Raw genomic sequence first — 10,812 nt, forward strand, 5'->3', positions numbered from 1 at the left:
ATTTAGAACAGTATTATTGTCCTGCAGTTCATTCAGTTTCCGGTCTGACTATCGGTCGGCTTCCGATTGTAGGTCTGTATCGATCTATAATACAATTACTCTATGACAACGGTGGTAAACCAGGCAGCCCTATAAGCTATCCCGACAGTAGGTGTATTTTAATACACATTGTATATAGGCTTTTGTACTACCATGAGAGATGTACGTGTTCTAGAACTTGTTTCCTGCTTTCTTTTTAGCGTTGCCTACACTCATGCTGGCTTCGCAAATGAGCTATCGATTGGCCAAGGTATGTATCGGCTGGCTTGAAATAATATAATTATAGTATTAACACAATCTAATAGGCCCCGGGAGCGCAAACCCACCCCACCCCTATGACGTCAAGTAATTCCTTTTTGATTATATAAACGTCAGATGTTACATCTATAATACTTGACTGCTGATAGAAACGAAAATCACAATTAGGCCTACCTATGAAAACTGCTACGACAGCGTATCTAGCCACAGCACCATTTAGGCCTGAGGGGGGTGGTGGATTTAGTGTACGGTATCTCTCCGCCTGGAGGAGGGAGCAGCAATCGATGACCTGCTCCGAGCGAAGGGATTAAGAGGTGTGGTTGCGTATTCAGGTGCAGGTAGGAGCACACCCCCACCGACAGAAAGCTAAACATCTCTAACCAATACTCCGATATGTTTATATTGATTGCTGCAATTCCAGAACTTCCCGGGATCATTCCCGCCCCTCTCGCTTCTTCCTCCGCTAAAAAGAAAAAGAAAAGAAAAGAAAAAGCAGGATTCGACGCTGGTGTTCCAGCATATAACATTATTATATGTAGATTTATATAGCTTAATTTAATTGACCGAAGTGCCATATCAATTGCGCTGTCAATGTTAGTGATTTTTACCAAAAACATATAAAGAAACAAAAGGACAATAAATATATTGGGCTATAATGTATATAGTAATATATCATAATTTGCAGCTGCTTGTTGGTGGGGGGCGGCCACTACAGCTCATATTTCGAGCCTTAAATCCATCAAGCATATTTGCAATCTTATTGCCTTATTAGAGAATGAAAAATAAGCTGACACGCGATCAATTTGAGTATGATGCCGTGGTGGCGCCAGTGGAAAGGCAGGGAGAGCATCCCCGTCGTCCGACGCCGCGACGAGGTCGTAGAACCAAAAATGATAATTTGGCTATCCAAATTGGTTCGGACTCCCTTGTTGGGCATGTCGGCCCCTTTTATGTTTTAGTGCAAAGTTACGAGGATCAAACCTTTATCAACAACAGTTGCCATTTAATTTTGAAACCAACAAGAAAGAAAAATAAATTAACCAATAGGCCTCTATAAACCGTGAATGTCTCCCAAAGTTCTGTATCCATAAGGCTCACTATTCATAATAGAAAAACAATTTCACGAGTGAAACAAATGGTTCATTAGTCATAAAAGGTCTTCAGTACAATTTATTGTCATTTGTAAAAATCATTTTACATAGAAAAACAACTGCAAGGGTCTGATCAGAAATAAATAACAGAAATAATAACTAGATAACAATGTAGGAGCGGTTGGCGCACCGGTTGTACTTGGACGCCCAACCTTGGGCAAGGCACTTTATTTACGGTTGCCTCTCTCCACCCAGGAGTACAAGTGGGTACCTGGTAGGTTCCAACACAATATTATGGAATGATAATATAATGTCATTTACTAATTTAATTTGGTGTTCAATGTGTTTCATATGTGTTTGATCCAATGACAGGGGTAGTAATGTGAAGCGCTTAGAGGCCTTGTAAAGGCATGAAGCGCTATATAAGAACGACATATTATTATTATAATGTAACAATATCAGGTAAGCTACAGTATCCCCCGCCGGACATCATCATCAAGGAGATTGTGATTGTAATGACCTAAAACATACGCCCTACATGGTAAAACTATCCTTCGACGGACACCATCCCGGAATAGCAGTCCTTTGTTTAGATTATGACTATTGAACCCCTTTTATTGATTATGACTGTGAAACTTATTAATATTGATCTTTTATAAAATGACTAAGTGAAAGTTTTTCTTTATTACTACTTAGCGAAACCTATAAATACGGTAATAGGCCTAGTCCTTATATTTTACTAGTAGCTGGCTATCCTTATGAACACTAACATTATAAAAAGTGAACCTTATGTATAGAGATTGACCAGTTGTTTCCAGATTTTTTTCTTCCCTATAAACCGATTTTATACAAGCGTTTCTTTCGAGACTCAATTGTCGTCGTGTATTCATGTGAAGATCAGTGTTATTCAAATTGTGACGCCACACATTATAAATTAAATAGGGGTTTTAATAGCATTAGGCTATGCGAAGCTTTTTGTCAATAATTCAACTATATATGTGTTGAGTTTTACGGTGTGTTTTCCTACGAAAATCGGGCAGTCTTCCGTCGTGGCCCACATTTTGTCGGGGAACGTTAACTTTTTTCGCCGGAAGAAATCTTAAGGGAGAAAAATCTCTTTGACGAGGTGTTTTCCGACGGCAAATGATAGAATAAACTCTCTTGTAAGTTCTAATGTTAATTTCGGGGAAATGTTTATTACAAGTAAGTTGTCAGGGAAAAATCATTTCCCAATTATTAATTCTAATATAGAGTTCCCAGTCAGCTGGGGCCGACCTCCTTGACGACTTGGCTGTGTTAACTGGCTGCTGAATCACTCATATGGTGGGCTATATCCGCTGAATCTAACTAATCATTGGATTCAATGAGGGGCAGGATGCAGTGGTCCCCAACAAATTAATGATGGCCTTTTGAGGTCTATGCGGAGGGTGAAGGTTGCCGAAACCCCTTTTCAGTCGAATAATTGCCCCTGATTACGGGCCTATCTGATAGTACACCTATCAGTTTACTCGAATATTTGGCAGTTAATATTTTCCTTTACTGGGCCTAGCTTTCCTTCTTAATGATTATCTTTTTGTCTTCAATGTCAACTCGTTAAAATGTTGATGATAAATTAAGTGTCTTATTTAATAGTAGGCCTACCATTAATAATTATAAAAATGTGGTTTTTTTTGTATGATTGTGTTTTAATTGTCTATAATTTTAATATATAATTTTTTTTTGGTGTAAATTTTAATGTGGTGCCAGTTCAAATACATATCCCTTTTTATTATTACAAATACAATAATAGACTATTCACAATCTAAATATTCAAACATGCATTATTATTGTTTAGCAATATCAGTATCACTTCTATTAGTCGGCATCATGTGGGGCAGCCTACAGGTAATTACTTTGAATATTATTTTGTCAAGTAACTATTATTATAAACGTAGGTGTTTATCTCGGCCGCCCGTGCGAACCAGACTGTAAAGAACTGTACCCTAAGATAACTCTACCGATAAAGAAGGAAACCATTCTTAACACAAGTGATGAACTTAAAATAGATTGCAACGTAAAAAAGACCTTAGGGGTAGGTTTATATGGTTTTTGTTTTAGTTATTATCGTCATCACCATCATCATCATCACCATCATTATGATCATCATCGGAAACTATTGTCAACTATTAATTATGTGTTTGGTATCAATTAATTAACCATGTTGTGTTCAATATCAACTAATAAATCGTGGTTGTTTGGAACCGTCTATCGTAATTATGGTGTGTTTTACCTATTAATCAGCCATGTATGTTTGGTACCCATACTGTGGAGCTGGATTAGCAAAGCTCAAATAATCAACACTAGTATTATGATGATTTTGTGTTGTATTCCTGTAGAACGAAGTTCACTATCCAATTAAGATGTGGATGTGTCTCGGCTATGATGAAATGTGCTTTAGAAGACCACCTTCAGCGTGTCCCGATACCGATGCTGTTCTTATTTGTAACGAAAGTGATAGTGGCAGCAATGCCTTCAGTATAACATATACTAAAAGTAGTGTTCGCCATAATGACAGTGGTACTTACTACTGTGTAGCTGATACGATGGATGCTAGCTTCATCACTGTACCAAGCTATACCGAAACCCATGTTACTGTCAAATGTTAGTAGGATTTTTTTTTTTAGTTTCTAAGTTAATCAATTGATGGATGTGTTGATTTATTGGTTTAATTGACTGATTGATCAATTCATTCACTGGTTTATTGGTTGATGGAATAATTTATTTATTGGATAATTGATTGATTGTTTGGATGCTTGTTTAGATGCTTGTTTGATTGACTGATAGACTAATTTTACTAGAAGCTGTTGGCTCATCTGTTGTAGCTTGGACTCCCAACCTGAGGTTTATTAATTCATTAATTTAGTTATTGGTTCAAAGAGTACAGCAAACGAAGAAAGTTAAATTTAAAAACTTCATACAATGTTATGTTTGTTTAATCATTTTATTATTTATATGAATTGTTTCAACATACATATACCGTAAAACCTCGATTAGAAACCTCAAGAAGCCCATTTAGAAAAGAATTCCCCACCCTTCTTTAGGTTGCAAAAAAGCAATCTCGAAAAGACGTCCATTTCGTAAAGAAGCCCATGGGCTTCTGATCAATAATAAGGGTTCTTTCGAAATACTTACATTCCTACTGATGTTATCTTTGATAATTATGATAGCGTCTCCGTATCAATATTAATTTATTGTACTCGCATTAAAAAAAAATATTAAACAGAATTTCGAATGTTATATTTGAAAAATGTCGTATAGTAGCAATTCCAAAATTTACAGCATTCATTTTGAAAAGAAGCCCTCCTCTTTAGTAATCTCTAAAAGAAGCCCTTCTTGGAAAGAGGCCACTTCGAAAAGAAGCCCATCCAATGGTCCAAAAAACAAATAATAAGAATAAGAGGCCCTTGGCTTTTATTTGAGATTTTACGGTAATTACATACAATATTTAAGTAAACTTGGTTCACCTTGATCGTCCAACAGATTTTCCACTGAAAATTGAAATTGTTTCACTTACTAACAAGTATGAACATATCAGCGGAGAAGACATAATAATTGAATGTCACGTCAGTAAGGTCATATTACAGGTAAGTTTCGGAAGAGAGACAGGTTGAAACTTTAATGATTTATCGGCTAAAAATCATTTGAAATTGGTTATGTATACTTTTGCATGAGAGTAAAGTCGAGGAGTGGACGAAGGTTTTTCAGACTAAGCAACACTACTCACACTGCTCATGTATGTCTCGTTATTCTTGGAGATTTTTGTCCTATTGTAGCACACGTTTTACCTCTTTTAATTATGTAGCCGTCCACTACTTTAAAGATGTGATTGGCTTTGTGTTTTAGTCACAAGACCAGAACAAAATGATTTAAGAATTTAGTCCAAATTGAAAAAAGTTGGCTTTGCGAGTATTGTAAAATTTATTGAAAACGCTAGCAAATACAAATAATATCTATAATACCACTGAAAGTAAATATAAAATCAGTAGTTAGTATTTTTTGATTAAAGATATAATTTAGTTCACGAGTTTTGCCCTAAATGATGGGGTTCATGGGTTTAGGGAGAAAGCTTTTGAATAAAATTACATCGTTAGTCGAAAAAGTGCTACCATCTGATTTCTTATACTGTATTTACTGACAAATACATCTATTCAACTATGTGATACCTCTGGAAAGTATGTTGGTGTTTTATGGTATTGTTGTTAGGCCTGTATTGTGGGGAAATTACTTGTGTTTGAAGAAAATGTAGGTGTTATATGGAAAGTAGTTATTTTTTTGTGGTAATTTCTTTTCTATTTTTCCGCAAAAACGGTCCCAATATAGTAATAGAAATTGCATATCAAATGCGTCCTACTTTATCCTGCAAATAATACCATATGCCTACGTATTATCATTTTTTTAGAAGGAGAATCTCCACAAACTGAAAATGTGGTTCTGTGATAAACACAGTAGTGAAAGTTGTCTTAATTCCACTCACTGCCTAAGACATGGACTAAACTGTACAACAAGCACCAGTCCAGACAGCGCGTCTTTGTCAGCAATGCACATAATAAAGAACGCAAAGGTCGAAGACAGCGGAACTTATTATTGTGTAGCACAAGCTGATGAAGAGTATATCATGCCGAGTATTGTAAATGTATCTGTTGAAGTCAATATTAAAGGTGAGTGACACTTACTAACTGGTCACTACCTATCGCCCTAGGTTTAGTGGTGGATCCAAAGATTTACCTACGAGCGGTCCAAGATGTCCGACAGTTGGGTCCGAACCAAGGGGCTGACTGGAGTCTTGATGAGAGTTTATATGGCTTTCGTAGGCCTATAGCCAACAACTGTGCTTTTAGACCACAATATTAGAGATTGGCAATCACCACTGCCCATTATTCAGAACAATCTAAACCAATTCCTCCATAATCCTACCGACCACAGAACGTCTCAGGTCTGTTTTTCATTAACACCGTTATTAGCCTATCGCAGACAACCTAACATTCGTGATATATCAGTAAGTTCTAAATTCAAGATGCAAATTAACTATTGCGACAACCATAATTCCGACAGTTACATTTGTGGTTCATCATGCAAACCATGCTCTTCATTGTCTCACCAAAAGTTTCATTTATTTAAACAATATATCGGAGAAAAAAAATCTCTCCGTCCTTATAACAAATACAAACATACACAAAACCTCTAAGCTTGATCAACCAGTAACTGAACTTGCAGCTACATTTAGCTGATCACTCAAGTGCATATTTCAGTGTTATTGTAATATACCATAATGTCAACTTGGAGCGACAAAAAAATCACCACACCTTTTAGGCTAAATATATTAAAAACGTTTTCCCAGTACAATAAATTACCCGGCCTTACCCTCTAGTATGTGAACGTCGTGAAAAAAAAACCAATATGACCACTAAATAAAATAAAATAGGTTGCATGTATGGTTTATTATCCAAGCGGAATGTCTTGGGTTTCAAATCCCAATGGAACAACGCGTGTAGGCCTATACAGTGTCTTAAACCTAACTGTAGGTGGGTATCCATTGTTAATTTTGCATTGCGAGCATACATTAATTTCTTTCACATTTCACAGATAAGGTTCCTTTGAAATTAAAAAAAACATCATTGAAGTCGATTGTGACGCGACCAGCCAACAACGTTGACCTCATCTGTCTTTGCAATGGTTATCCCGAGCCGTCGATCACGTGGTACCAAGGTGACCGAGTGATACAGAATGGAACTAAGTGGTATAGTTTACATAATATTTCAAACGCAAATGAAGGTGACTATTACTGCGTGTGCAAGAACCGCTTAGAACATATCACATTTACAACGACAATTGATGTTAAAGACATTCACGGTAAACATCACTTAAAGAATTATTGAATAATTATGATAAAATACTTCATAATAAACGGCTACCATTCATTTAATATAAATGATTAGGAATGTATTTGGTACTAGCCTTTTAATCAAGTTACAAGGAAGAAATTTATATGTGTTGGTGACGATCCAGTGAAGGGTGTAAATTTGAGGGTCTTTTCAATACTTGAGGACCAAGACCTAAATATCTTTAAAAAAAAAAAAAAAAAAAAAAAAAAAACCAATGGGGAAATGAAACATTCTGTAATACTGTAAAGGTCTTGTAAAAAATGATTAAATGTTTGTGACGATCCGCAGTATTGGTGTGGATCTGAGGACTATTTAAAGGAAACCGTCAGACCATATATTTCGAAAACGGATCAACTGATCTGAATGAAACATTCGGAAAAAGTTTAACCAAGTTACAAGGAAGAAATTATTATGTGCTGGCGACGAATCAGTCAATGGTGTAAATGTGTGGGTCATTTCAATTTTTGAGGACCCGGGCGTAAATCTCTTTTTAAAAAATCAATGGGTATAAATTAAACCTTGTGTAACAGTTTATCAAGGTCGAGTAAAGAAATTATTAAATTTTTGTGATGATCCGGCGTAGGGTGTGAATATGAGGGCCATTTAAAAGAAAACGTCCCAGACTAAATCTTTCAAATCTGATGGATAAAAATAACACTTTGCAGGATAGTTTTTCATGGTGAAATGAAAAATTCTCCAATTTCGGTGTCGATCCGCTGAAGGGTGTGGATATAAGGACCATTTAAAGATTTTCTTTGTTGACAGTTGATTAAATTATTTAAACGCAATTGGCGTTTTCTAAAGCGCTTAAACCAGTTACAGCTTGGTTAAACTCCAAAATACCGTAATATGCATGAACAATTACTATGAACTGAAAATACACTTTCCTATGCAAGGTCGGCACTGATATAGCCCGCAATGGTTATGTGTGTCACGATATCTCGCTAATACCATCGGAGCCATTCGTTTTTTTTTTTTTTAATTCATTTTTCCACTTAATTGGTTTTCGTGTTTTTTAAAACTTTATATTATTTAACGACTTTTCTTTTTGTTGCAATTTTAACTTTATTTCACATTAAAGCAATGGAGAAAATCCCTATGTTCTGTTGTTCAAACAGACATAGTAAGTCTAGTTATTGTTATTATTATTGTTATTGTTGCTATTGTTGCTGCTGCTCTTCATTATTATACTGAAATATTATTATTGCTAGTGCAATTATTAGGCCTACTATTATAAAATATACTATCATGCTTGATTAATTGATTGATTGATTAACATTATTATTGTCATTATTATTATTATCATTAGAATATTATCATTTGTTTTAATTATCATAAATAAATCATAATCATAGTTTTACGAGAAATGAAATTATATTTTTAAATCTTATTCTGTCTTAAAAGGTACCCGTTTACGACTGGCAACCGTTGTTAGTCTCGGAGGAGTCCTTGGAATAATTGTCATCATCTTGGTTTACTGCATTTATATGGTAAGCCAGGGGTGGTTCAAGAAATTTGCCCACAAACGGTCGAAAAAATACTGCAGTGGTCCGAACCAAGGGGCCACCTAAAGCCTATGTCATGGTTCCGAGAAGGGTTTTATGATTGAGTGGGCAAAAAAAAAATGAATAATGACTACCAAATTATGTTTAACAAGATAAATTATGATTACAATAAAATACAACTTTGGATAAATGTTAATGATTTAAAATGACAAATGCCACAATATAATTGCTGTATCGAACCAAATTATTAGATGGTGGTACATGTGATATCATGCCTATTGGAAACTGGCTAGACAACAGAGGCCTGCTACAATAATAAACAAGATATGAAAAGGTATAATTAAATAAAAAGTTAGTGTTGCTTTAACATTCCTAGCAGAAAGTATGTTGCAACTATGTTATAGTTAATCTATATATATATATATACTGTATATTTATATATATATTTTTTTTTACATTTTAGAAATTAAAAAAGAATGCAGTCAATTCCTATGTAACTTTAGGAAGAACAGTTTAGTTATGATGAAGCAACGATGAAGTACTGAACTTGATAAGAAAACATTGTTGTCAAGAGAAGCGATGATTAGTCTTACGTAAAGACTTAAAAAAGTAGTAGAAATAACGTTTCGTACTTTCAAATACACAGAACTGAGTATGTTTAAACTCATATAGACCGTATATTCAATTGAATGGAATATAAGAAAATGTACAACGTATTCTAATAACATTAAAGCTAACATTACCGTTTGGCAACCATTGATAGATAAATAGTTCCTATATCTAAATTTTGAAACACTGTAGTACTATGAAATTACAACTACTGTACTTTCAATTTAGCGATATATGCAAACATTCTTTTAGAGATCTTATCAGTTGTTATATTCACCTGTGTACTTGGCCCAGCTGCTGACAATGCGAAACAAATGTAGTGGATTGGACATTATGTATGACGTAAATAATTTTGTCTTCGCTATTAAGTTATATATGTTTACAGTCTACATATATTATGTATATTACATTGAGTTATACTGTATATTATTTTATCTGTGTATGTACAGTAAGTTGAAATAAATAGCCCGGTTCTCACGGGAGCCCTAGTATCCGAATCGGGAGCTAACCGTTAGTGTTAACCGTTAGCACCTGCGTGAGAACGCCCGATCGGTTAGCGATAATAGTTAGCAGTATCCGGATACCGCTAACGGTTAGCAAGCCTATCGGTTAGCAAAAATGAGCACGTTTCTATCATCAACCAATCACACGTACGCGTTTACAATTTCCAGTTTCTTATTGGCCAGTGATTCGATCATCATTGTCGGTATCCGGATCGGGATTTTCTCGTATGGACGCACGGCAGCTAACGGTTAGCAGGATCCGGATCCTGCTAACCGTTAGCAGCCGTGTGAGAACATAGCATAGGGCCTATATGTATTTTTGTATTCTGTAAAAAAGCCCTGTTCACACACTGTTGTATGCTTATGATGTATGTTCCTATAATGTGGTCAAGATGTGATGTCATGATGACCATATGTCATATGTTTTTGTCAAATAATATGGGATAAACTGGACAGGGTTTTATAGTTGATCATTTCAATTACCATTGTTCCAATATTTAAGCGCTACTTAATTAATTATTTCAGAGATTATTTTGTAAAATTTAAATTCTGTAATTATACCGGTATCCTTTGAAAGTTTTGTAACAGTATTCTAAAAAAGTATAGCCGTCGTCCTGAGTTACTCAATTTAACAATTAATTCCCAAAATGACAACACAAAATACGACTCGATTCGATCGAATTTGGAATAGTGTTCCTGCAGACCTTATGAACTATTTCCTTGCCAAAATGAATAAACTTAAAAATAGAATAAAAATGAAATAATAATGGTGTTAATTATAATGAGGTTGATGTTGATGAGCATTAATAATGTTTAATTATGGTCTTCTAACATGACGATTATTTAATGTCAATGTTAATAAAATTAACATTGTTTTATATTATGA

At 35.0% G+C, this 10,812-nt stretch overlaps 1 protein-coding gene across 1 annotated transcript; it reads left to right on the plus strand.

Annotated features, from left to right (window-relative positions):
- LOC117100832 (vascular endothelial growth factor receptor 1-like) lies at window positions 1–10,166 on the plus strand. Its single transcript, XM_033240657.1, has 8 exons — window positions 1–289; window positions 3,323–3,459; window positions 3,764–4,028; window positions 4,908–5,011; window positions 5,827–6,085; window positions 7,011–7,277; window positions 8,714–8,799; window positions 9,278–10,166. Exons 1-8 carry the CDS (start codon window positions 193–195, stop codon window positions 9,329–9,331), a joined length of 1,269 nt encoding a protein of 422 aa, XP_033096548.1. The 5' UTR covers window positions 1–192; the 3' UTR covers window positions 9,332–10,166.
- The last annotated feature ends 646 nt before the right edge of the window (window positions 10,167–10,812 follow it).

Source organism: Anneissia japonica, unplaced genomic scaffold (genome assembly GCF_011630105.1).
Source record: "Anneissia japonica isolate Jap-2015-1 unplaced genomic scaffold, ASM1163010v1 scaffold287756_len632865_cov181, whole genome shotgun sequence".
Lineage (NCBI taxonomy): Eukaryota > Metazoa > Echinodermata > Crinoidea > Comatulida > Comatulidae > Anneissia > Anneissia japonica.